Source organism: Solea solea, chromosome 15, assembly GCF_958295425.1.
Source record: "Solea solea chromosome 15, fSolSol10.1, whole genome shotgun sequence".
NCBI lineage: Eukaryota > Metazoa > Chordata > Actinopteri > Pleuronectiformes > Soleidae > Solea > Solea solea.
In genome coordinates this window covers 16,030,001-16,055,862 of record NC_081148.1, presented here as the reverse complement: position 1 = coordinate 16,055,862, position 25,862 = coordinate 16,030,001, and the positions used below count along the sequence as shown (strand labels likewise).

Sequence of the window (25,862 nt, the reverse complement as noted above, 5' to 3'; positions counted from 1 at the left end):
ATATATATATATATATTAAGCTCTCTATTCCTTTCCCTCTATCTGTGTGATGTGTTTCCAGGCCATAAACAAGGGGCCCAGCAGGCTGCCTGGTTCCACTGTGGATATCAGGATACCCAACCGCCTGGTTGGCAGCGGAGCCGACATGTTCCACATCATTGAAACACAGGTGGGTGCCAACAGCAGTCTATGTACATTATTTATCTAGCCTCGATCCTTATTTATTAGTTTGTACATCTGCAGGCAGCCTTATTTTTATTTCATTTGCCCAGCCATTGACTCTTGGTCTCGTATGCAGGTCAGATACCTTTTGAAACAGATTTTTTTTCATGGCTTGCTTAGCAATTTGCTGCGTGTGCGGCAAAAATCTTAATCATATTGTTGATGCTGCTACTGAAGCTGGGTAACCATTTTGCTTCACAACATTTTGCATTCAGATGAAGAAACGCAATACTCCCTCTGGGTGTAAATGTTTTCTTAACCCTAGCGTTGCGCCCTCTCATATAGGTAGCTCACGGGGGAGCTCAAGCTGTTAATTGTATTTGCTGTGAATGGGCAGACGGGGTCGACTGTATCCCACCCTCCTCGAGCCCATCTGGAATCACTTTCAGGGGATCAGACAGCTTGCACGAAACGGGAATGGGACACCTGCAGAGCGGGCTACTGCCCGTACCATCCCCAGCCCTGAACCATACATCATAAACACACTTAAAATTGCCTCGAGCCTGTGCCACGCTGGACATTCGCTCATGTATATTTTATAGCCATATATTCTTACATCCTATACAGACCTCCATTTGTTCAGACATGATGTATAAGTTCCTGGCTGTTGCTCCATATGTTGTAATTTTTCTGCTTTTAACCCCGCCCCCGCCCCCTCCCCCCGGTCATTATTTACCATGAAAAATCGGTTCTTGTCAGGGATTCCATCAGAGAATGATGACCAACCACGACGCTGCCTCAGTCTGCATGTCTCATTGCACACACTGCATCAGCCGAGTGCGCCTGCATGTGCCTGTCTGTATTCGTCATTGAAAAGGGGAAAACAGAAGAACTACTGGGCAGCGTTTGTTTGTTTGCTTCGTTATTTCCATGTCTTTTCTTGTTGTAAACATTAAACCCATCTATAAGGCTCTTGTCAATGCCAACCAGGGCCGAGACAGTGTCGCACACGGCACAGGTTTGTCCCCGGGCTGAAGTCAGTGTTGCATTTGTGTCTTTACAAAAACAATGGCAGCAGAAAATAGGACATGAGAGAGTGAGACTATAAAAGCCGAGGCATGCTGGGTGGCAGCAGAGCAGACAATGAGGAAGGCCAGGAGAGTTTTCCACCTCCACACCTTTCCAAGTGTTCCCTTGGGTCAGGGCAGTAAAGCAGACACCTCTAAATCACTCCATATGGGAAACCTGCATGGGAGGGGGTACCGGCTTCTTGTTGGGGAGAACTTCCTGTGACCCCTGCAGACTCCTAACAATAGTGGGATCAGGCCAGTTTAGGTGACAGAGGTATTTGTGTCCCATTTTTGCGTCGACCTGAAATCCAAAGCCTTTTTTGCATCCCTAAAAATGTCAACCCATCCGTGTTTCAGGTGGCCGATGGTCGAGGGAACTGCACGCCTCACAAGAACCCAACACCCTGCACCATCCCCCAGGACAGAGAGAGCATCTTCCACTCCATATTTGCCTTCTTCACCAAATCAGGACGCAAAGTCTTGGTAAAAAAAAAATAAAAAATGCAGCCCTCACATTGCACTTTGACATTTCAGAGGTCACTGACCGTCACCCCCGGAGAAAATTCCTTTTTTGTACAACATCTGTTTAAGGCACATCCTTCTCTCTCTCACACACACACACACACATATGTTTTCCTGCAGTTCCTAAACACTTTCTTCTTCTTCCGTCTATTTCAAAAGGACTGTGACCGGCCTGGGAGAGCGTGCATGACAATCTCCTGCACTTTGGGTCCACAGTTAAAAGAAGAAGCTTTGAGTATCGACATAAAAATTCTGCTCAATACCGAAATTCTTAAAAGGGTGAGAAACACTGCCACAAAGCATGGGATGTTACATTCCTGGGTCGGAATGATTTCATGATTGAAGTGATCCACCTTGTTTAATCCACAGGATAGTGCCTCAGTGATCCAGTTTGTGACGAGGGGAAGTGTGCAAGTAAACGACAGAGCGGTGGAGGTGATGAATGGTCTCCCGGAGGACATTAGTGTGAGTATTCATCTACACTGACGGAAAATAAATGGATCGTAGTCCCCAAAATGATGAGGAAATGATACGATACATGTCATTATGCAAGCTTATGTTGAGATTGTAGATGTTTTTTCTCCCACAGTCCAAAAACATGCAATATGAGGATGAGGTAAATTGGACACTCTAAATTGACCACAGGTGTGAATCTGAGAGTGAATGGATGTTTGTCTCTATGTGGCCCTGTGATGGACTGGCAAACTGACCTCGGTGTACCCCGCCTATCACTCTATGTCAGCTGAGTTTGGCACATGTGGAGGATAAAGCGGTAGAAGATGGATGGATGGATTTTGAAGTGACTTTACATTTATACAAACATACTTATAGTATGTTTGTATAACAATTCATTTTCAACTTGCAGCTTTATTGGTCACTTTCAACACTTGCTGAACTCATTTCGCCAAACAACCTCTAGAGAAACGATGCCCTTCGTATCAAGCACCAAACAGGAGACAGCAGCCAGCTGGTGAAGACCAAAACAGAAGCTAAAAGAGGAGATTAAATATACGACTTCCATTTGTCAGGTTCCAGGAAAAACTCCAAGTTAATGTTGATGCCGCTCCTTGTCTGTGTAAATATGAACATGACGTTATTGCTTGATATTTTATTAGCCTTTAAACCATTTTTTTTAAGTCACATAGCAGAGCTGCTGCAGCTAGAAAGGCAGCCTATAGTTCTACTTTATTCAATAAGCACATACATATAACGCACGAATACGGCGGATCATGCTGGGGTCAGACATTCGTCGAGACACTGATGTGATGTCATTTGTATAGGATGTGAGTGCAGGGAGCAGCTGGGAATTGTGGGTATAAAATATACGAGGTTGGCACTTGCGATTGGCTGTTTCCATGGTCCTCAGCTGTGCTCAAGGACACTCCCCGCCCCCCCACTGAGTGATTGAATGGCCCGCCAGATCAGATGTGATGATTAAATGGAGCACCCCCGTATGCTCTCAGTGGGATCTCTTAAGTGATTAGGGTGGTGACTGGGCTGCAGCCCAGCTGACCCTGAGCTCCGGGCATGCCTGGAAAAGTCAGACCTTGCTATGAATATGTTCAAGCCGTGACACTCTGTCAGCACACAGTATGTGTGCCCATTCCCGTGACTATTACTCCTCTGGGTTTTAGTAAACACAGTTCACTTTTCTTTTTTTTTTCTGAGGGTTCCAGCTAGAATACACACTGCACAGTATGATTTGTGGTGTCTGGTTGCCTTGCACACACTGAGCCTACCGGTTGTGAGGAGAATAACACGCTTCACTTCATAATTTCCATGACACCGAAGTCCATATGCTCTCGTCGCAAATCCCGAGTTGCGCAAGCTTCCAATTCAGGCACACATTCCCAGAAACTGAACTGATTTCGGAAGTTAAATTTGGGAAAGTGGGAGTCAAAGAGCAATGACCAGTCGAGCCTTGATCTCTTTTGCTCATGCAGGCACTTTGGCATGCATAACAACAGTTAGATCCCAGAGCTGGGAGTAAAAGGGGGGGAGGTGTTCATGTGGGAAGATATTCAACAGAGAGATTAATCTTCACTTGTCCACTTGGTTTTTTTGTCTTGGCTCGCAGTTGGCGCCTCATGCCACATTTGTGTTCAGAGCCCGTGCAGCACCTCACCCCGAAATGTTCCTCAGTCACTTTTGGAAGTGACCCACCACTGTATGTGTAAAACTCATCAAAATGGACTGGGTGACTGTTGTGAGAACACAGTTTTATTTGCATTCAGTCAAGGTAACTTAGTAAATAAACACTTCATAGTGCTAGAAAAGCATCCATGTGAAGTTTCCACATGTGCTTTAAATCAAGTGATCATAGCAATTGCTTTAGAAACGACTTATACACACAAACAGCAAGGAACTATTTTAAATCACAAATGCAAAATTCTTGTTTTCTTGTTACACAAATAAACCTCAAGTTTTTGGTTATGGCACAAGAAAGAATATGGATCCAGATTTGTTTTTATTGAAAACATTTTTAACCTTGCGAGATGGGAGTGTTTTGACACAGTGGGAAACTGTTTATCCAGCGTTTTCCCTAGTTGTTTATTTGATCAATTTTAATTATCCAGGGACAAAATATATTTGTCCCTGGATGCTATTTTGTTTCATTATTAAGTGAGCTGAGGTTGCTGGTCGTGATGGATTAACCACTGGGTCAGTGTTAACTCGTGCCATCATGGGAAAACAGCATAAGCTGTTATTTATTGTGGAACCAGGCTATTTTTTAAAATTTGCACAACCTCCCAGAGATAACCCCCAGACGTAGCCTCAGCCTGGGCTTCAAGGAGTCATCTTAAAAGCAAGGGAGTGTTTGATATATCATTTTCATTTTCAGAGTCATGTAAATATTATTATTTGGCATCAGTAATACATTATAGAACAGTGATGGCCAAGCAAGTTTTATAATGTACTAAAATAGTGAACCAATTCTAATGTGGCTCTAGATGAAAAGTCAAAAAAAAGTGTTTCAAACATGACCAATGTGTCCATTGTTAGGACCGGGCCTCGGAAAGAAACCCTGATCTCAACATGAATGAGGAGACTCCCTCATTCCACCTCACAACAAACCACCAGCAACACATTAAACAAACCATTTTAATAAAAACAAGCACGACATGCCTGCTGGCAGTCTGACCTGACTGATTCAAGGGAAGTCCACTGCAGCTGCGATGGCCAGGCCTCTGTACAGGACCCATTAGCTCCCAGAATCCATCTCTCACACACACACACACACACACACACACACACATGCCATTCAAGCAAACATACATTACACACACTTGCATACAGATAGAGACACACGGGAGTCCAAACACCATATGAACCTGATTTTGACTCCACTTTGATTTGAACTGTTCTGTCCTTGTGTCGCTGATAAAGAAAGTGTGTGTGAGGGCATTTGTACTGTTGCTCCTCCTGAGTCACGAGTTCGGACAACACCTAAATCTGACTGAAACAAGATGTGTTTTGGCTGTTGTTGTCATTGCATTACATTGCATCATTAGCCGCACATGACTTCATGTGTGCTTCATTTCTTGTGTGTGTGTTGAATTTGACTGTGACTCACTCATTCGCTCACTGATTGACTGAGATGTTGCTATGTTTCAGCTGGTGTTTGAGGCTCTCCACAGTCAGGAGCCAAGGGGTTACGTAGTCGGCTGGATCATTGCCATCAGTCTGCTGGTGGGAATCCTCATCTTTTTGCTGTTAGCTGTGCTACTATGGAAGGTAAAGCAACACGTCACCCCTCCACGCTCTATCACAAATATGCTTGTTGTTGGGTTTTTTTTTTCTAACCTGGTAAGATTTAGCAGTTGTCACCAGTGGGGCTGAAAGCACTGTGTCTAACTGTGATTAGATGTCAGCACAGTTTTCAGCTGCACAGAGGCGACAGGAGGCGGGGGGGAGAAGTGAGGGGCAGAGCCTCAACACTGTGAAGAAAGGAAGAATCACAGAAAATGGACTATAATTCACACCATACCTCTCACATGAAAGAAGAGTCTAAAGGGGAAACGGCAATTACGCTGACGTCCAGAGGCCCTGTTAGCACAAAACTCCTTTTTCTTTTTCGCTGCCTCATTTTCCACTGGGAATACCACAACTAAACCTTGGAATGTTGGTCCTGGGATATACACCCCCCCTCCCCCCCCCACACACACACACATGCACATGCACACACTCCCCAGGTCCTCAGATCTTGCCAAAATAAACCCCATTTACAAGAGCAGCACATGTCCAGTATTGCTCTTTTCAGGAAATGCCTGAGGAGAGTACAGGTCTGTATCAATAAACTCAAGTCGCCAAATGCAGATAAATGAATGGAGTCGTCGTGAGCGAGCGAGGCCGCATCCCAGTGTGGCTGCTTTGTGTACATAATACACTCCAAAGAATCTACTGCTTTCTCTATTCAATTCACGTCGTCTTCACATTACGCTCCGTAAACGCCATGTTTTTTTGGGAGAAGCGGTATGTTTCTACTGAGCAAGTGCTTGATTTGCTGCCATCTATGGTGGTGGTTAAGCCCATTAACTTGTAACTGTGTATGCTTCACATTACTGCTCAGAATTGTTCAAAGCATACATGCCAAGATGGTTTCAAGTCATTTCCTATTTCCCACACATCAATTGTGTTTCTTTTTTTTTGTCATGGTTGGAGAAAAGTCAACCAGCAACTATAATTATAGACATAATAGGTCACAATAGTCATTAACTGTTTTAATGAGGCTGTTTTAGACAAACTCAGTGATGACATGTTTTTTTCTATGACCCCTTACAGTAAGTTGATGAATAGCAATGCATTTACAAGCTGTGACAAATTGAATGCAGACCAAGGAAAATACCGTGTAACCCATTTTCCCCCACTCACACAGGGATCATGTTTTCTTTTTAATAGAATTAGAAATTCAGTATTTATAAAAAAAAATATTTAAATGGAGAAACAGTTACTGTACCTCAATGATAACACTGATAAAAAAACAAATACAACATTTAGTTCAGTGTAGGTATTTTTAGGTTGATACAAACAAAGCAGAACAGAGATTTTAACACAAATCTACAACTATAGTAAAAGGAATACTTCACCAATTTGCATTTAGCTTTGTATTACTAAAATAGGGGTAGTATTTTAGAGAAATTGTGCTTCCTAACCTTAGTTTCCCCTGAGTTGAGAAATATCTTCATAATTCTCTTTGTTACGTGCCCACAGTGCTCTATTTGCTAACAGTTACGCTAACAGGACGTTAGCGTAACTGTTAGCAAAGATGGCGGCCACTGTTTACATTCTGGGAATGAGGTCCCGTCCCCCTACGAGTGCGTTTAAAAAGTACGGAATTAGCATTGCAGTTTCAAGCTTCAGACCAAGTGACCAAGTGTCACTGGTGGGCACGGAACAAAAAAAAGAATTAAGATATTTCTCGACTCAGGGGAAACTGAGGTTGGGAAGCAACATTTTTCAAAAATACTACCCCTATTCTAGTAACACTGACTCTCTGCAAGGAAGAAATCTATGTAAGTATGACGTCGACCATTTATACCATTTCCTGTCTTAACCAGTTATTTTTTAAAACAATGACTGTTCTCAAGGAGAAAAATGGACCCTAAAATGTTACAGTACACTTTGGAAAATGGCCAGCGCTAACGTAAAGTCTACGTGATTTTGCAGTTAATGAGCTGAAACATGAAACTATGTTTTTCACCCCCACAGTGGAATCTGACCATTGATACCAACTTTTTTTTTTTTTTTTTTTGTGCTTTCTTAAACAGATGGGCTTCTTCCGTCGGCGCTACAGAGAGATCATTGAGGCTGAGAAGAACAGGAAGGATAGCGATGAAAGCTGGGACTGGATGGAAAAGAATCACTGAGATATCCAGTGAGGCTCCCAGAGGAGCCAATGAGATTAGCGATTGGGTCGAGACGGATCCAATAGCATGGGGGTGCTATGGCCCAGCCACCCCAGTGGCACCAGGCCATTCAGTCTTCCATATGTGGAAGAGTAGAATATTCTCCATATTTTTTGGAGACATGATATTTTTTTGTGGGCGGGTGGAGGGGGGGGAGGGAGGGAGGGAGGGAGGTGAAGGAACAGGTTTCTGAGGTGACAATGTGGCTTACCAGAGGACAATCTCAAATGGAGGAAACTCCCAGCCAGCGGAGCATGGCTGCTGATAGAGACCCACACTTGTGTGGAGATGGCACGAATTACTGGTGGACAACAAAACCCTCAGGACTGTGTTATATAGCAGATTTATTTTTATACATACACTTTAAGCCATACTGTGTAAAACTGGGCTTTGACAGGAGCCGGGGTTATGAAGGCCATTATAAACATACTAACAGTATGTTTTCCGAAAAGCACTGATGTTTGATAAGAATGAATGCCTTGGATCCTTAGCTTTCCTTCTAATGCCAAGGATTTGACCCGTATGGCGTTCGATTGGAGTGAAAGATTGTATCTTCTCTCTCATCAGCCTGAGATAATTCCGTTTTACACCCACACATATGCACACACGCAGTCATTAAAACACTGTGTCGTGATGTCATGCGTCAGTATTTTTAGCTTTGTCTCAAATCCATGAAGGCCCAGGGAAAGTGCCCTCTGAGATCATGATGACCTAGTTCAGGATGCAGCAATCAGCTCTCTGTTAACACTATTTCCCATGTTTCCTTTTGTTTTCCGTGCCTGAAATCTAAAGTATGGGTTGAGATTTTTACCCCCAGAAAGTCTGAGATCGAAGTTTTAAGCTTCACAGATTTCCACAAGCATTCCATTTATTTTGGTCTCTGATGCTTTTACCTGTGTTGGGTGTACAGTAGGTGTTACAGTGGATGTAAAGTAGGATTTTAACTGATTTTCATTTCAACCCTGACACTGAATGATGCTGAGTAAGTGCTTGTGCAGTAGAGAGAACTATCTGAAGCTGCTTTTGCTGGGGAACTATTGCTTAGGTACACAGCTGGCTTTTTTTTTTTTAAGATTGACCCCCCAAAGTTTCCGTGTTCAATAAAAGGGAACCGCGTTGATTCACTATTATGTCAAGACATATGATTGTGGTATATTTCTGAAGCCTTTCCAGACATCACCTAAATAGACCGCTCAATTTTTCTATTATATTATTAGGACTTTAAAATGAAATATGAGACACGACTCTCCACATGCCAGATGAAAACCTGTGATGTGAGTAATTTAGTCATTTACAGGGGTCTATGACATGACTAATGCCCCCAAAAATAGGTGGGAATGTGGCGCACTCAATCACGACTCATAAACGAGCTCTTTCGGGGCTCAGGGGAAAAGCTCATTTTGAAGTCAACATGGAAGAATGTCTGTGCTTATAACTCTGCCCACCACTTAAGTCCATGGCTCATCAGTGCTCAATTAGTTTTTATGTCATTTGGATGACGGGTAAGACAGTGATTAGAATTTTGTAGAACACAGTGAGTTTAAGTGTAAATTAAACGTCACCAAAGGAGAATTTTTCCAAAAACTATTAGACAGTTGCAGAGATTTATAGCCAAATAACCTGTAAAAAAATACTTTTAAATTATGCTTCATGAAGTTATTTTGGAAGACCTAATCATCAGTGACCATCAGATGTATATGAATGATATTAAAATAGATATCAGTGAGTTTGTCACTGTGTTGTTTTTTTGCAGTAGACCTGAGTAACATTGAAACGTGCAATGCCAAAGAACAAAACCTATATTTAAAGACTTCAGTGCTGAGTCACTTTATGTCTCACTATGATAGTTTTCCTCTCTATTGTGTTTAAGGAATTAATACACTTTATTTCACCGTTAATTTCCACTGGCATGATGGCATATACTGTACACATTCACGTCTTCCCTCTGTTAAAGTGATCTTTATGCAGAGAAAACCGACACTTGACATTTTTTTTTATTAAATCTTAACTGTGATGGTTATATTTTGTTTGTATATTTGTTTGTTGTCAGCAAATCTCACAGTTATTTGTTGTTTTGTGTTGTTGTTGTTGTTGAGTATACTACTGTCACTGAATATCATTTCCATTATAGTGTGCCATATTGTTTTTCAAATTTGAGCTGTATATTTATCTGTTGATAAATCTTAGAGTGAAAGGAACTGCCTGTGTTTGCCATTTTTGAGTGTGGCTGTTGGTGGATTTTCTTCTGTTGTTGATGGAGTGTGGTGCTCTCTGCTGGCTGTCGGGTGTACTCGCAGGCTGCTAGATTAATTACATTAATTCCTCCAGTGTTGTAAGATAACATTATACACTATGATGAAATACACTATGAAAAATGGACATTATATTGTATATTCTGATTGTGATCTTTGATGAAATACTATTTACTACTGTAATACTACTATAATTTGTGAAATAACTGACATTGCACAAAGCTGTTATGTTCTAAGTCCAGTTAATATTTGATCCTATTGCCAAAATGGAACGACAAACATTGACTGTGACAAATTATGTGGCAAGATTTGATGACAAAGATTTATTGGTCTTATTTCACTTAACCCCTCTGTCCTTATTGATTAATCAGTTTGTCAATAAAGTTAATAGTTGATGGATTAAGGGATGTTGGCAACCTTCAGTTGGAGAAAATCAAGCTACCTGATGAAGATCCCTTGGTCAGGTGACACCAGTTGCTATGAAACACAAACTTCTCTGTAGAGTACGATGAATTATTAAATACTTGTCTGAATGCAACAGGAACACCTCACCAAAGGGAGCCGCTCACTTTCTTTTGACAGGAGATCATCAGTCTGATAAATATGTCCTCTTTATTTGACCATGGACTCATCAGGACTGTGGTGGTGGAGCAGGTGGTCGCACCGCTCTCGTGTCATTTATGCCATTTGGTGCTGCTGTGTGAGAATTCAGAGGAGCCCGAACAGTTCAGTCACCTGGAGGAAGCAGCGCAGGCTGTGGCTCGAGCTACTGAAAACATGGCAGCAGTGGCTTCCAGGTATGTGACTATAGGAGCCTTTTATGTTAATTCTTGGCATGTCACACTTTTTTTGTTTACAAACGTTTTTTGCAGTAATATTTGTGGTGGTCATTGAATGCACAGGGATTATAGCACAGTTCTTCTCGCTTAATTTACAGACAGATTGTTTAAACCTTTTCTCATTTACATTTGTTTGCCAGAAACACACACGTTACTACACTACATTACAATATAGCATGATAATAGTATGGTTACGGTATGATACCTAATGTAATATTATGCTAATACTATTTTATTTCTAATGCAAATTACAGCTTAGTGATACAAAAAAAATGATATTAGTACAATACTTTACAGCAATTAATCTGCAATTAAGAATAAAGATTTTATGTGTAAAGCTGCAGGTGAATCAATTATGACATGCTTTTGTATTCAACTGTAATACATACTATCAAATAACTGCTTCTGTACCTTTAGGCAAATATGTGAGACAGACGACGAGGTTTTGCACATGGAGATGTCATCGCTGTTGGAGTCGGTCTCCGTGTCTGGACAGCATGTGCTGCTGGCAGCCCAGAAACTCAACATTCAGCCAAGTTTGTCTGAACACAGAGAGGACCTCATCACTGCTACACAAAACGTCTTCCTGGGAGTTGTCAAAGTAGGATTTTTCTTCTCCTGGTCAAAAAGGAATCTCGAAATGTATTAACAAAATACCTCATAGGCCATAAAATACCCTTCGAAATAGATAAAGATAGGCAGAAAGGAATGGCTGCATTGTCCGACGCCAGACAGTCGCTGATTAATAACACAAACAGATTCCAAGATACATCTTCAACAGCTGCATCTGCTTCACTTTCGCTGAGGTTTCCAAGAAAGATATCTGTATAATCTTGCTTTTTAAATGGAAGGACAGTAGGTTAAGATCAGCTATTCCCTGTAAATCAGAAAAAAAGTACACAAGTCTACCTTTTTACTGACACTTCAATAATCCACAGTGTCTGCTCTATACAGTAGTTTGTGATTTACAGGGTTCAGTCAGAGCCAGAGTGGTTGACGCATCATCCACAGTTTCATTCTACTCTCATGGATTCAAGAAGAAGTATGAACTGTAACAGTAACACAGTGACTTTATCTGTGTTTCTAGGTTCTGTTAGCAGACGACGATGCTACTGTCAGGAGAGTTGTAGCTGCGGCTGACGGGGTTTTGGAGTGTCTCGCAGAGATCGGCTCTTCTTTGGACATCAAGTCTCTGCTCAGATCTTTCCAGGTGTTCTCTGAAGCTTTGTTACGCCTTAATACTCTGACAGTGGAGAGAGCAAATTCCTTACAGGACCCCGGACAAAGAAAACAGCTTCTTGATTCACTGGAGACCCTAAAGAGGTGCATCTCCATGCTGCACACGGCTATGATCACGACCATCAAACACCCTGCATGCGAGCAGGCACAGGCAGCTAAGAGGTACATTCTGGAGAAGGTGCAAAGCACGGTGAGCGACATTATTATAACGCTTAATAGCGAATGTTATAAGGGAACAATAGGGCCTTTTGGATATTACACTGGGAGGAGGACCAGCTTGCTGCAGATTCTTACTAGTTCTTCCGCCTACTCAATCCAAAGTAGTGGCTTTGATAGCATAGTAAGAGATCTGGTGTTTCACTGCATGGTTGTGGCAAACTCTTCTCGTAGAGAGTTTCAGCAAAAGGTGGTCGGCCATTGCCGTCACATCCTGCAGTTCTGGTCAGACGTGAAAAGGATTTTAAAGTCCACAGGGAATCCTGACGAGCAGAGCCTTGAGAGCACATCAGCGTTGTTGGTGCAACAGATACGGATGCTTGACACAGATTTGATACCAGCTCTCCTCTATCAAGTCTTGGACACATTTCTTTCAGCATCTTCTGCACTTCAAGAGCTGCTGCGAGTGACGAGACAGATCCTGGCAGCAGATTCGTCAACAGAGATGGATCTGAACTTTCTTCAGCCGCTTGTTGAGGATTTAATTTCTGCCACCGACAGAATAACACAAGTGGCTCACTTAATCTCGGCTGTGACTGCTGATGCAAAGAGTTTGGAGAATGTGGAGAACTCACGGGTTTGCCTGACAAGGCTCAGAGCTCGGATCGCACCTCTGTCACTGGAGCTGGCAGATAATTCCTCGCAAACTGTTCAGAAACTTCACGAGGTCTGTCGAAAATGGGAGGAGGAGGCAAGTCAGCTTCAGGATGCCATCAGTGATGCGGTGGATGTGAAGGAGTTCACCAGTATTGCTATTCAGGAGATGGTCCTTGACCGGCATGGATGTGATGCAGCATACAGCGAGCAGAGCTACACATCGTTTGAGGAACATGCGACAAATCTTCTCTGTCACATGGAGACGGTGATTCACTCGGTGAGGCGGCACTTGGACAGAAGTGATAACCCTATTTACAGGAATGGCCTCCTGGTCCTGCTGAGACAGGTCCAGTCATCTCAGAGCAAAGTGTGTGAGTCAGTCAGAGGCATGCTCCTCGGTGCCTGTCTCAACGTGGCGGTATACTCAACCTTCTCAGACAGTGTGTCCACAGTCATCCAACATTTTAAAGTGTTAAGAGAGGGACTGGACGGCCAGCAGCATCCACATCTCCTGAGCCCATTGCGAGAGGGTGCACGTCAGCCTCGAATCTCGCAGTTATGTTTGCCAGAGAAAGACACTTGTGAACTGAGCCTGGATCGTAGGATAAGAGGCTCTAACTCACCTGTTTTGGAGGTAACAGAGAGGGATTCTCCCACTGAACATGAGGAGGAGCACTCAGATGAGAAAACTGTGGGAGAAGAACTGCCTCATAAATACGACATTGATGATTTAAAGATCCCATGTGTCTCCAGTGTGCCCAAACTGATTCGCAAGCATCTTGAATTTGACCTTCTGCCCCTCATTTATGAAGTTGTGACTGTGACTAAAGAGAAAGATGTGACAGTGCTCAACCAGGCCTGCACCGGGGTTCTTGAGTTGTCAAACTATTATGTTCAAGCGACTAAGGAAGCCTCGGCCATTGTTGACACGGTCGATTGTCAAACACTGGAAGGTTTTAGAGCAGAGCTCTTGTCGCTGACTCCACTGCTCGTCCAGACGGCTCAAGAGACTGCAATGAGCTCGGCAATGAGCACAGAGAGCCTTTATAAACACAGTACACGGTTTTCTGACCTCATCAACAACATTAGACACATTTTACTGCCAGTAGCTGGAACCTGGTTTCATGCTGTTTATGCTGAGCTGCAAGGAAATCTATCTATAGCTGTGGCAACTACTGTTACACAACATCTAAATGAAGTGATACATTTAGGGGCCGACACGGTCCAGCTCCTGATGACATCATCGGATTTAACCTCAACAGACAGTCAAGAAACCTTCAGCATTTTACACAACAAGCTCAACAAGGCACAGAACAACACACGGTGTCTGGTCGAGTTTACCACCTCTCTGAAAGGACAGGTGGATCAGTCAGAGGGTCTCTGTATCCTATGGGGTCTCTCCATTCAGATTTTGCTAAATTCTCTCGATAAGATTTTGGGAACATCCGCTGCAGTGAACCAGCTTAGCCCTCAGAAACAGCTGTCAGTGTTGTCGGAGAACTCGCTTCGGATCCAAGAGGCCGCGAGGATCACCAGCCTGAATTGCAAAAGTACTTACAAATCAAAACAGCTCACAGGGTACCAGGATGAACTCAAAACACTGACTGAAGCGTACCTTAAAGCTGCAGAGGAGCTCGGCCTAATGCCGAGTGTGATGCAGCTTGCAAGATCTGAATTCTTTCAGAGACAACTTTGGATTAAAATGAGAATACTTTCTGGTTATTTGATGAAAGTGAATAAGGATTATGGCGCCGCACTTCAAAGTCTCGTCGGCATTGCTCGTTTTTCAGCTGAACACTTCAGAGGGAGCAACACGGAAGATACAGAGCAAACATTTGAAAAAGCGGCGAAAGCGCTTCTTGAAAATGTCAAATCGGCGACCAAGAGAGTGGAGGACAGTTTAAACTACATCAAAGATCCCCGCGCACGCTCCAGCCTGAGGTCTATCAACGACCACATGTCCTTTCAGATTTCAGATATCGTAAGCAGGGCAAGGCTCATGGCTGAGACTCGTTACGTTTCTGACACAGTCAGTTTGGATGTGCAGATACAGTGCTGGTCGGCTAAAGCTCACCATGTGGTGGAGGAGATCAGGAGGCAAGACGGGATTCACCCAGAGGCAAAAGAGCTCATCAGGACTGGTCTACAGGGCAGAACACCTGAGGTCACCAAAGAAGCGTTGTCTGCATTTCCATCTCAAGTCAAAGAGGAGGAAGACAAAACAGTCACATCCTCACAGAAAGGCAAAACAGAAGGTGTAGATGCTCCACAGGTGAACACACAGGTGGCCGCTGTGGCCAAATACCAGACTGGAAATATGGAAAAATATGTAGGTAATTCATAGTTGGCAAATTTTGTTTTACAACAAATAATGCCTTTGTGTCACAGTGAATTGAGTATTTGTGTTTTTTTTCTCCACAGGATGTTGTCAGGTGTGGAGAATACAAAGAAGCTTCTTCACTGACCTACACCTCCCTTTTTCTGAAACAAGAAAGTGATAGCTGGGATCCCAAGGACAACAAAATCGTCCAGGTGACCAGGAAGATGGCGGACACAATATGCCACATGACTCAGTACTTGAAGAAGAGAGGCCCAATACTAGTAAGGACCGTCTTTAGTGAAAATGGGTCTTGATATTTGCAGATAAGATGATCCACAGCCATTTCTCTTTTCAGAATAAGGAGGCATTCGTCACCGCGGCCAAAGATGTCATCTCAAACTGCCAGTCACTGACTCAGTTTATCAGAGTCATTGCCAACCACTGCTTGGATCAACAGTGTACGGTTGAGCTGTCCCTGATTGTTGAGCAGCTTCTCACCATCACCAACCAGCTCAACATCATCTCCAGGTCAGGAATTCGCTAAAAACTTTGTATGAAAAAAGTATTAAAAGCATACGAAGGCTATAAAATACAATCTTAATGTCTACTTAGCGTTAACGCTGTAACACCTGGGTGCAAATCGTCAAATGAGATCCTGGTGAAGAACGCACAGAATCTCCTCCAAACAGTGCTGCGTGGTGTCCGTGCAGCTGAGACGGCCTGCATCACTGTAAATTCCACACCAATGACACAGTAACAAACCTGTCAAAGCATTACGATTCAGCTCAACGTGTCTGTTACGTGACCTCCTGGGAATTGTCGCCTGAGCCATTAAAACTGCACGGTTGCACTCTCATTCCAGGGTCTGAAGCAGCCGGAACCAAACTCAGACGGAGCAGAGGCTACAGCTCTGTGTTTCCAGTGGAAAAGGAATCTGGAGCTCCACCGAGCCCAGCAGACCTCTAACCCAGAGACTGACGAGCTTGGTTTGAGGAAGACCTCGTCCCACCCTGTAGCACCCAGTCTCGCCCCACCAGTGAACGTACGGCATGGCTACAAGTGACGCACGTTAGACGGTCACTTCTGGTTTGTGTGGACTTACAAGTAGAGCTTTTAAAAATGACGCAAGAAAACCTTTAGACCATCTTCAATGACATTTGTCTTGAACGTGCACACTAACGCAACATGATATTCATAATAAAATAAAGAAATAGTGATTTTTTTTCTCTCTTTATTTCAACTATTCGTAGTAAAATCAATGAAATGTAACCATTTTATGTTAAAATGTAAAACAGTATTATCATAACCACTGTGCTTAAAGAAATAGCCATTACAAAACTCACAAACTCACGAATGCAAAGTGTATTCCATACAAAAGAGGGATTTACAAGGTGAAGTATGAAAACAATAGAAAAGTAAATAGTTTCAGTAAAACAGCCATCTCATCTCAGACGCAGAATTGTCAAGCAAAACAACCTTTCCAAGCGATATAGTGTGCGCCCGGTAATGTTTTATAGTGTTCTTCCTTTCAAGTCCAATAAAGTTCAAAAATATAAACACAAAATACAACGGTGGTCCAATATGACAACTTCCATGAAGCTGACCTAGCTGATCATGTGATTGTCCACCACAAAAGTGTAATCATCGTAATAAAGGCCCCCAAATTTTACACACTGGACCTTTTAAACAGTGAGCGTTTTGGGGAATGACAATGATAAATCAATATAAATGTATTTGTTATTATTACTCATTGGTGATAGGGTTAAAAAAAGGCCACGACAGTAACGTCCTCAAAGCTTTTTGGCCATTTTAAAATGATAATTATCCAACAATGTCCAAAGATTAAAAATTAAATGGTTGCAGTGTTACAAAAATCTAAAATTTCCTTTCAGCAATGCAGGAAACGGTCAATTAAAAACATACTGCACAAAGAACTCAGCAAACTAGCTTAACCATGTCGTTGAAATCGGCTGAAAAAAAAAAAGGCAGCAGCAATCGATTACTGCTACATGCGACAAGAACCTACAGGAAGTTAGGATTTTCTGAGCTGATCCCACGCTCATATGAGGGTGTGTGGTGAAAACTGGAAATACTGGAGAAACACAAAAATCCCTCATACAAGTGAGCACAAATGTAACTCCATCATAATATAAAAGTGTGTTGAAATAAATATGAAATTACAAAAACAGCTAATAACAAGGGAAACCTTTGATCGATGACTCTCTGCAAGTAGAGAGAGAAAGAATGAACTGGGACTGTAATGCCTGGTGTGAACCATGGACAACATGTCATGTTTTCTTAATTCCTTTTTTTCCAAATTGTTCAAATACGTACAAGAAAATTCCATAACGATAAAAAGACCTTAACATAAACACCTCCATAGCGCTCGGCATTAATATGATCACGTTAAAAGGCGGTTTCTGTACACAACTCCGACATCGTGTCCACAATGAAAAGAATGTGCCGTGCACATTTTATACAGGATGATTTATATATATATATGTAGAAATAAATAGATTCATGTAAAGCTAAATAAGATGAACCAAATTGTTTTATCAATATACAATTTTTTTTTTTTCCACATTCCCATATAGGAGTGTTTACTGACAGAAAGGGGAAGCAGTGGGATCAAAAGTCTTGAAAACGTCTTTGAGTGTCCTGTCATCTGCTTCTTCCTCTGGATCCCCTTGTTTCTGCTCCTCCTTTGGAGCCGCCTCCTCCTGCCCTTTCTCCCCCTTTTCCTCCTGTTGCTCCTTCTGCTCCTGGTCCTTCTTTAGCTCGGCCTCCTCCTGTGTTCCTGTAGAGCCCTGTCCTGCAAGTTTGGCCTGTCTGGGGTCAGTGTACTGGGGTCGCATCAGCCCTGCCAGAGCCTGAATGGGTAGATTATGAACTGCAGGCGGTTTGACAGGTGAGACAGGAGGAACTGTGGGAGAGCTGGAGGGCAGAGACTGCTCTGATAAGTCTGTGTTCCTGACCTCCTCGAAAGAGTCACTTCGTTTGGTTGGTGAGAGTGATTGTGGCACAGCACTCTCTCTCTTAGTGGGATGTTTCAGAATCCCCACCTTATTGGGAGACTCTACTTGTTCCTTCTGCTCCGCTTGGGTACGAGGATCATATAGACTGATTCCCCCAAGGATTGTAGTTGGACTCTCTAAACCTCCACCTGTAGATGCCAAACGAGGGGCATAAGGCGGCAACCTCTCAGGCTCTGGCTTGGCTCTAGCAGCATGAGGAGAGGAGCTGGAGCTTGCCTTCTGTAGTCGAGGATCCACAGCTCCTCCGCCAGAAGAGGGTTCCTTCTGAACCAACAGCTTGGAGTCCAAACTTCCAGTACGCTTGAGTCTGGGATCCAGAGTTTTTTGCTGGCGTGGGTCAACGGGCCTCTCTGCGGAGGACCGAGCCTCTAGAGATACTGAGGACAAACGATTCTTCAAACGTGCAGCTATCAATCTGGGGTCAGTGGGCGGAGGACTGGAAACTGGGGGATGGTCAGGCAGGTTTGTACGGTTCATTTGAGCATCGGCTATAAGAGGTGGCAGAGGGAGGTTGATGGAGTGTTCCTGCTTGGGCACCAGGGAAGGGATTAGGTCCTCAGGGGCCCACACCACAGTCTGAGCAAAGGCAGGCCGCTGGAGCAGAATGTCCACCCGGATGTGGCTAAACTGCTTTAACTGGCACCGAGGGTCTCGTAGCACCACACCAGGACTGGCTTCCAGAGGGATCAGAACTGCTCTGTCCCGGAGCTCCCGCTCTCCTTCATCATCCTCTTCCCCTGCATGAGTTTTCTGAGGAACAGTGAGGCTCTGCTGATGATACGGACTTTTATCAATTGGTCTCGTCTTTCTGGGGTCTCTGGAGAGACGTGGATCTGCACCCCCATCTGGATCTTTTTTCACATCAGGAAGTCTTTGTCGAGGGTCCATCTTCACACGTGGGTCAGTGGGTGGTGCCCTCTCCTTTACAGTCCGAGGGTCTACTCCTACTGGGCCCGCTGGGGCAACCTGGGAGGGCTTGGACTGAGGCTGCTGCATCTCACTCTGCTTTTTCAGCGTTTTGAGGATGGAGGCAACACAGCTCCCATCCTCCTCATCGCTGGAGTACCAGTTTGTAGTTTCATCTGCAAAAATGATTCAATCATGATTAAATGTTCCTGAAAGTTATTTTAAGGCATGCAGATAATTTTAAGGGGGATTTCAGGACTTCTGCAGCCGTTGGTTTAGCTTTACCTCAGACACTTACCTCTGTATGCATTAGTATCATCCTGAGCCTCAGCTCTCTGTGGCTCATTCCCCTGGGTCTGTGTGAGGTGTATAAAGATGGCTTTCTGCACTGCTGGAGGTAAAGACTGCAACTGTGACTCTGCACCCATCTGCTGCTGCAGGTTCTGTACGAAGGCCAGAGCTGGGTCTACTGTAATGAGGGAAAAAAAGGTCACATTTTCAGCACTGCTTAAAAGCATATTTAACCTACTAGTATATCACATCAACCTAACACTGACCTCCTGGTTGACCCATGGCCTGGTTTTGAAGGAAGCTGCCAATTGGCTCAACAGGGTTTTGACCCAGTGATGGAAAAGGGAAAATACTTTGAAGCATCTGTAGATCTGGAACAGCAGGAAACGGAGGCCTCTGCATATTCCCCTGAGGGTTCATATTAGACTGGTTTCCATGAAAAGGTGGTGGTTGACCAGGGGGGACTGGTGGCGGCATTGGAAATCCATGAGGTGGGTGCTGGCCTGTCGGGCTCTGTGGCATAGACGGTCCTGCTGGGTGACCCATAGCACCAGGTGAACCAGATGGAGGAAGTGAGGGAGCAGAAGGACCTGAAGGCACCATATCTCCACTCTGTGTGTCCTCTGAGCCGCCACTAAACTGACCAGTGCCTTCACTTTGATTCTGGGAGAAGTTGGATCCACTGAAAAACAAAGTTCACTGTTAGGTTGAGGAAAAGTTCCAAGTACTCTTCAGAGTTTGATTAATTTGGTTACCTGAGACAGATTTTTTGTGCCAAGTCTACAGTCGGTTGAACCTTGATTTCAAACAGGGAGGGGATCTTCTTCCCTGCTTGGCCAGAAGCTCCATCTGTGGGACTGCTCTGACCAGGAGTGGGCAGCAACCCCACACCAGGAGGAGGCTTTGGAAGCGGGGCGATACCCTGCTTCCTCAGATCCTCCAGCTCTAGCTCGTCCTCACGGGCATTCTCCTCCTCTGTGTTAATTATCTGATCAATTTAGTCAGAAAGCAGAAATAGAAATGAATGCTGAGCATTAAAGCTTAGAGGTCTTCAATATCAAAATGACTTTTTTTTTTTCTTCATACTTTATCAAGCAACTCCTTGGTCACGTCAGTCAGAGATTCATGGGAGAATTTGCAGTTGTCCCCTTGATAGCATTTGGCTCCTGTGTGAAAGAACTTGCACGGGTATTCATGTGCAATCACAGGTTAAGGAACAGAACTTCATGACATTTTCGTTAAATTACGCAACACAACTTCACAGTGTAATTAAACCACTTGTCATTAGTGAAGGATATTGTGCATGTAAATGCAGTTGTCTCCTTTACTGCAGTATCCTTGGAGGTAAAATTTACAAAGTTCCCTTTTCTTTTCGAGCGCGACAAGCTCGTGTTCAAACTTGCACTGTTCCCCCTGGAAAAAAAGACACCATCGTTCAATTGTTCATCATATTCTCCACATATTTTGCTGTAAAATGTTTTACATTGATAAAAATAGCAAAAATAACATTAGTGCATTACTGCACCTTGATGCATCGACCCTCCAGGAAGTACTTGCAGATGAATTTGCCATTGTGTTCAATTGTGTGCTGACTGATAAACTCCTTGCTCATAATTGGTCGTTTCTTCTGAAAGCCAGTGGACATTTTTCCATCCTGGAGCATGAAATGAACAAGAGAGCCTTTAGTTTTTAGTTGTATCTTTTTTTTCCCCTGAAATCACAAGCACAATCGGTTATACTGATATATATCTAAAATCAAAAAAAATTTTCAAAGTACTGTAGCTTGCAGTCTGTAGACCATAATTATTAATGTTATGAAACTAATATAATACTATTACTACTCAGTTTTAAAGAACTTCTTTAATCTCACCATGTCCTCCATTCCCTGATCTCCTCCACGACCTCGTCCCCGTCCGCCCCAAGGTTTGCCCTTCATCTTCTTGTTCTTGAGGAGCATCCCGCGTCCTCTACCTGGTCCACTCCCTCTGCCTCGTCCCCTCTGCCCAACTGAAAATGACATCGTGGAAGAAGCTCAGTCTCAAAACACACGACACAACCGTATGTTTGATTCAAAATTAAAAAAAAAAAAAAAAAAAAGTCTTCCTACACTGTTGGTGTTTCATCCCCCTCATGCTTCCTCTCTTCATCTGGTCTTTAACATATCGACCCCTTCCCTGACCTGGGGATGTTGAATCTTTTGACTGCTGATACTCGGACATGTCATCATCATAATCGTCCTCCTCTTCGTCGTAGTCGTCACTGTAGTCACTGTATTTGTCAAAATCACTGCTCTTGTGCGGCGGCGACCTCTGAGCGTTGCCGTGGCCTCCCTTTGACTCCCGTCCATGCTAAGAAAACGACAAATATCACATATTAATACTCTATAAGAACACTAAGTGTCAGCATGCCAGTGGAGCTGGAGTCACCTGGCCATCAGCCTCGCTTCTGGATCCCTGGCTCTTCCTGTTTTTAGGCCTTTCTTGTCGGTCGTAGTCAGAGTCGTAACTGTCAGAACTGGAGCTGCTGGTCGGGGAGTGGTGCTGAGGAGGAGGCACGACATTATTACACTGAGTTTTTAATGAATCTTTGTTGTTGTGACATTGTAATAACAAGCATTATAACGTCATACTTTCTGCCTGTCACGTCTCCTCCTTTTAGACTTCCTCTTCTCTCTGGTCTTTTTGTGCCTTTTCCTGGAGTGCCTGTGAGTCTTCTCTTCTTTCTCTTTGGCTTTCTCTTTTTCTTTCTCCTTGTCCTTTTCTTCACTCACCTCCAGGGCCTCTTTAGTTTCCTCATCGATTCCAATCCCTTCGTCGTCTATTTCTCCATCCTCTAATTCACCGTCCTCTCTGAAGTGAGGAAAAGTGAGAACAGTTAAAAATAAATGATAGAACGGCTGATAAACCTGTATAACATGTTAATAATAACTCTTTAATGCCTTAGAGCAAAATACTAAATATCGTGCCAGACATGTTCCAAAATGCCCTGAGCGTTTCCAGCATTATAATCATCATATTAATAATCAAAGGCTAAGTCTTTATTTCCTGCATACGGTTAGTTTATGAAAACAAGATTAAATTCAACCTCACGATGAATAAAATACACAAAAATCTCATATGAATGTAACCTGGCAACAAAGAACATTGTCAAAAAACACACACTATTTAAATAAACTTATTTAAGCAGCAAAATGACATCATGAAAATATTGTGAATGACAAGTGAAATCCTGTAGCACACGATGGATACAGTAAGGTCAATTATAAAAGATACTAACATCTATTATTTTTATGATTGGCAGTGGGCATCTTTCTACATGTTTGCTGGTGTAAAATATGTGTGTGTGCTTTATGAACAATTTCTGATCAAAGTTTGATAACAGTATTATTTTCATATCGTGTGATATCAGCCGCATAAAAAAAAATAGCGCGGGTGAGATAGTGAAACAAAACCACTGTGACATGACATGACAACTATTTGGACTCACTTATCAGTCCTCTAACACCTGAACAGCTCCGGCTTTAACCAGTCACGCTTAGCAGTCAATGCTAACATGATACTGTTCCTACTCTTTCACTTAGATCCAGTATGCCAAGTTCAATATTTTTGAATGAACTAAATGATTTCATTTTCAACTACTGTTTCCTTTTTGCACACTTGTCCATAGTCGTACCAAACTCAAGACACCAAATGGAAGCAAACAATAACCACATAACGACATTTATAGAATCCACTGATTCTAACATGCAATAGAACCAAAATCTTTCTCGCTGAGCAACACAGTCACACAAAAAAGCCCCAATAGAAGGGACTTTTTGCACCCGAAAATGAAACAGGTGTCCGGGGTGAGCCACGTCAACTGAACCCTACAAGCTTTAAAGGCCTAGTATGCAACAGTTAAGTGACATCTTATGGTGAGCCTGCAGACTTTTCCACAAGCATCAGTAGCCTCTGAATACCAGGGTATTCATTACCACTTTAAAATGCATAGGAACTGCTCCAGCAGGTTTGTCCATATGGAAACATGGCAGTGCAAGATGGCGGCTTCCTTACAGCAAGGCCCTTGATCTACGGCTAAAAAACACTAACCCAAACAATGTTTATTTTAAAGTGGTTTCACACATATACAGACACATCTATAGATGACTAATCCTCCTCTAAATGTTCCACAACTGACCTTTAACCTCCCTCAAATGAAGTCTACACCAGCTGACTCGCTTTCATCGTTTGATGGGAAAAAAAAAAACAGAGCCAACTAAAATTGCCCTCCTGCCTGGCAGCCATGTTAGGATTTACAGACCAATGGCCTTTTGAGATTTCAACCCTGAGTGAACCCTGTGTCTCAGCAGTACAGCCTCACAGCCACTAGGTGGCGTACAGGACGGGGATGGGCGTGGCACTGGCGCCATGGTCACTTGCACAGTTTCCCGGCAGATGGCAACCATGGAGCCGTGAATCCGCCCAGGTACCACAACACATAATGATGATGAGGTGTGCTACTTTGGCATGGAGATGATCATGGAAATGAGTGTTGTCGACGCAGTGATGGGGAAATCTACAGTATCTGGACAGCGTTATTCAACTGCACCACAGATGCATGCAAAGATATGTGAGGTGTGGGAAGGAGGAGGAGGGGGAGGAGGTGGGGGAGGAGGAGAACACCGTGGGAATGGCTCTGTGCCCTGCAATTAATGTTGAAAAGAAGGGGAGGAAAAAAAAGAAACAGTCACACAAGCATGTAGACCCACAGCACTGAAACGCACAGATGAGCGCATTAACAATGGCACAAGAACGTTACTCGACCTTTCATCCCCTGCAAGCTCAGAGTCTGTCATGTTTTTGTCAAGAACAGGGGCTGGGGGACTGGAAACAAGGCTCACAGAAGCCATTGGAGAAACGGATCTGCCTCCCTTTTCTCTCCCCGGTACCAGAGTGAATTAACTCAAGTCACTCAAGGAGACGTTGGCCTGTGAGAGATGCTGTGAAGATTTCAGACTGGAAAAAACTCACGGTGTTACATGTCTCGACAGAGACAAGTGAACAGACACTGTCCTCTTTCATGTCAATGGCGTTTTAACTCAGTGAGCAACTGCTCGGTAGCCCCGCTTTGCTAATGTCCAGTCGGTTGACAGCTGCCATGGTGCAACAGAGGAGACGCAGGGAGGAACAGACACAAGTGTAACGGTGCTCGTTGGCTTCAGCATCTTCATGTTCGTTTCTCTCAACATCATCACAAAATGGCTTCTGAGTTCTGCAGCACATTTGTCGATTATGTATTCCTCTGTGTGTGTGTGTATATATAGCGCTGTGCGGATCGACCTAACGTCGGTACAGCACTCGCGCGTCAGTCATTGGTCGAGCGTCGCTCCGAGGCAGAGAGCTGCGGTTGTGATTGGTCAGAAGCGACGTCAGTCATTATCAACATCTGCAACAATGACGCGCGTATGCGACGCAGGCTTGTGTTCTTTTTCTCGTTGTTTTTTTTAAGTCAAGGCTCGTGTTATTACGCTGTTATACGAGCCCACACGTTGTTTTCTGTACAAGACAACCGAAGTCTATTGAAAGTATCGCTTTTCTTATAGTGACGTATTTATGTTCTTGTTTTTCAACGCACGAGCCCACGCACTGCCCTGTAAGACACGCCCACCTTACACAACACACACACACACACACACACACACACTGTAATACCCCTTTACGTGCCAAACATATATTAATTGTCTCATTGTGTTGAAACTTTATTATGTGATATTTTTATTTTTTTATTTTATTAAAATGTGGAACCATCATCACCACCATTTATGTGAAATAATATAATAACACTACTTTTGATTTTTTCACTTTTTTTAAAAAAAAAACCAACAACCATTACTTACATTTTTTTCTTATTGCTGGCTCATATAAAAACTGTAATGACCGTGAATGGTGTCGCTGTGCTGACAGATAAACTGTAACAGGGTTCTTGTTCAAATACGTTGTTGAGTCAGTGAGATGTAGGCAACTGGCAAATTTTATTAGTACAAATATTTACTACTTGCTATGCTAACTAATTACTTTTACTATGTGTGTCATGTGTGTCGTGCACCCCCAGTTGAGAATTATTGATATAAAAAGAAAAAAGGAACAAAATAAGTGTGATTTTTGTGTAGGATTTACAATACAACAGAGCTTCCTGAATGACTTTATTTTGAGGTCCATACAAATTCTGCAAGGCTTATAATGTGCCACCAGATGTCGCTGCATCTCTATGCATTAGAGAAACTCCTCCCATCTTCTCAACACACTCTGTTCATTTGTAAGAACATTTCCATCTCTGTCCTTAACCACTCTTACCTGCTGCACATCCTTTACATCTCTGTCTGTCTGTCCAGTGAATTGATACAAGTCCTTATGTCCTTCCTTCGTGTCCAGCCTTTGCCTTTGACACTTCTCCCTGGCTGTCCCACTTTTTCTTTGCCATCCTCTTCACTTGAATACTTTCCTGTACTTCCTCGTTCCAACACCAAAT

General features: G+C 43.3%; 3 protein-coding genes across 4 annotated transcripts in view; 2 read left to right on the top strand and 1 right to left on the bottom strand.

Moving 5' to 3' along the window:
• Window positions 1-7,796, top strand: part of itga9 (integrin, alpha 9) — a 44,542-nt gene extending 36,746 nt beyond the window's left edge. Inside the window, exons 23-28 of the mRNA XM_058652326.1 lie at window positions 62-169; window positions 1,590-1,715; window positions 1,914-2,033; window positions 2,124-2,219; window positions 5,370-5,489; window positions 7,523-7,796. Of these exons, the coding sequence (XP_058508309.1) occupies window positions 62-169; window positions 1,590-1,715; window positions 1,914-2,033; window positions 2,124-2,219; window positions 5,370-5,489; window positions 7,523-7,621 (669 nt within the window). The 3' untranslated portion in view covers window positions 7,622-7,796. The remainder of the gene's footprint in view (window positions 1-61; window positions 170-1,589; window positions 1,716-1,913; window positions 2,034-2,123; window positions 2,220-5,369; window positions 5,490-7,522) is intronic.
• A 2,719-nt stretch (window positions 7,797-10,515) lies between these two features.
• LOC131474340 (uncharacterized) lies at window positions 10,516-16,279 on the top strand. The gene is made up of 7 exons (XM_058652152.1): window positions 10,516-10,709; window positions 11,169-11,352; window positions 11,839-15,132; window positions 15,225-15,404; window positions 15,479-15,651; window positions 15,736-15,853; window positions 15,986-16,279. The coding sequence occupies exons 1-7, from the start codon at window positions 10,516-10,518 to the stop codon at window positions 16,184-16,186; spliced, it is 4,344 nt and encodes a 1,447-aa protein (XP_058508135.1). The 3' UTR covers window positions 16,187-16,279.
• Window positions 16,280-16,353: 74 nt separating this feature from the next.
• LOC131474369 (zinc finger CCCH domain-containing protein 6) lies at window positions 16,354-24,799 on the bottom strand. Of its 2 annotated transcripts, none has more exons than XM_058652187.1 (12): window positions 24,158-24,799; window positions 21,985-22,204; window positions 21,782-21,895; window positions 21,463-21,703; window positions 21,226-21,362; window positions 20,881-21,066; window positions 20,654-20,768; window positions 20,442-20,551; window positions 20,111-20,343; window positions 19,622-20,037; window positions 19,363-19,533; window positions 16,354-19,240 (listed from the first exon to the last, which is right to left on the bottom strand). In XM_058652187.1, exons 1-12 carry the CDS (start codon window positions 24,241-24,243, stop codon window positions 17,724-17,726), a joined length of 3,546 nt encoding a protein of 1,181 aa, XP_058508170.1. In that variant the 5' UTR covers window positions 24,244-24,799; the 3' UTR covers window positions 16,354-17,723. The 2 variants fall into 2 exon arrangements, with proteins under 2 accessions (XP_058508170.1, XP_058508171.1); XM_058652188.1 differs by having other exon boundaries at window positions 20,881-21,009; window positions 24,158-24,798.
• Between the last annotated feature and the right edge of the window lie 1,063 nt (window positions 24,800-25,862).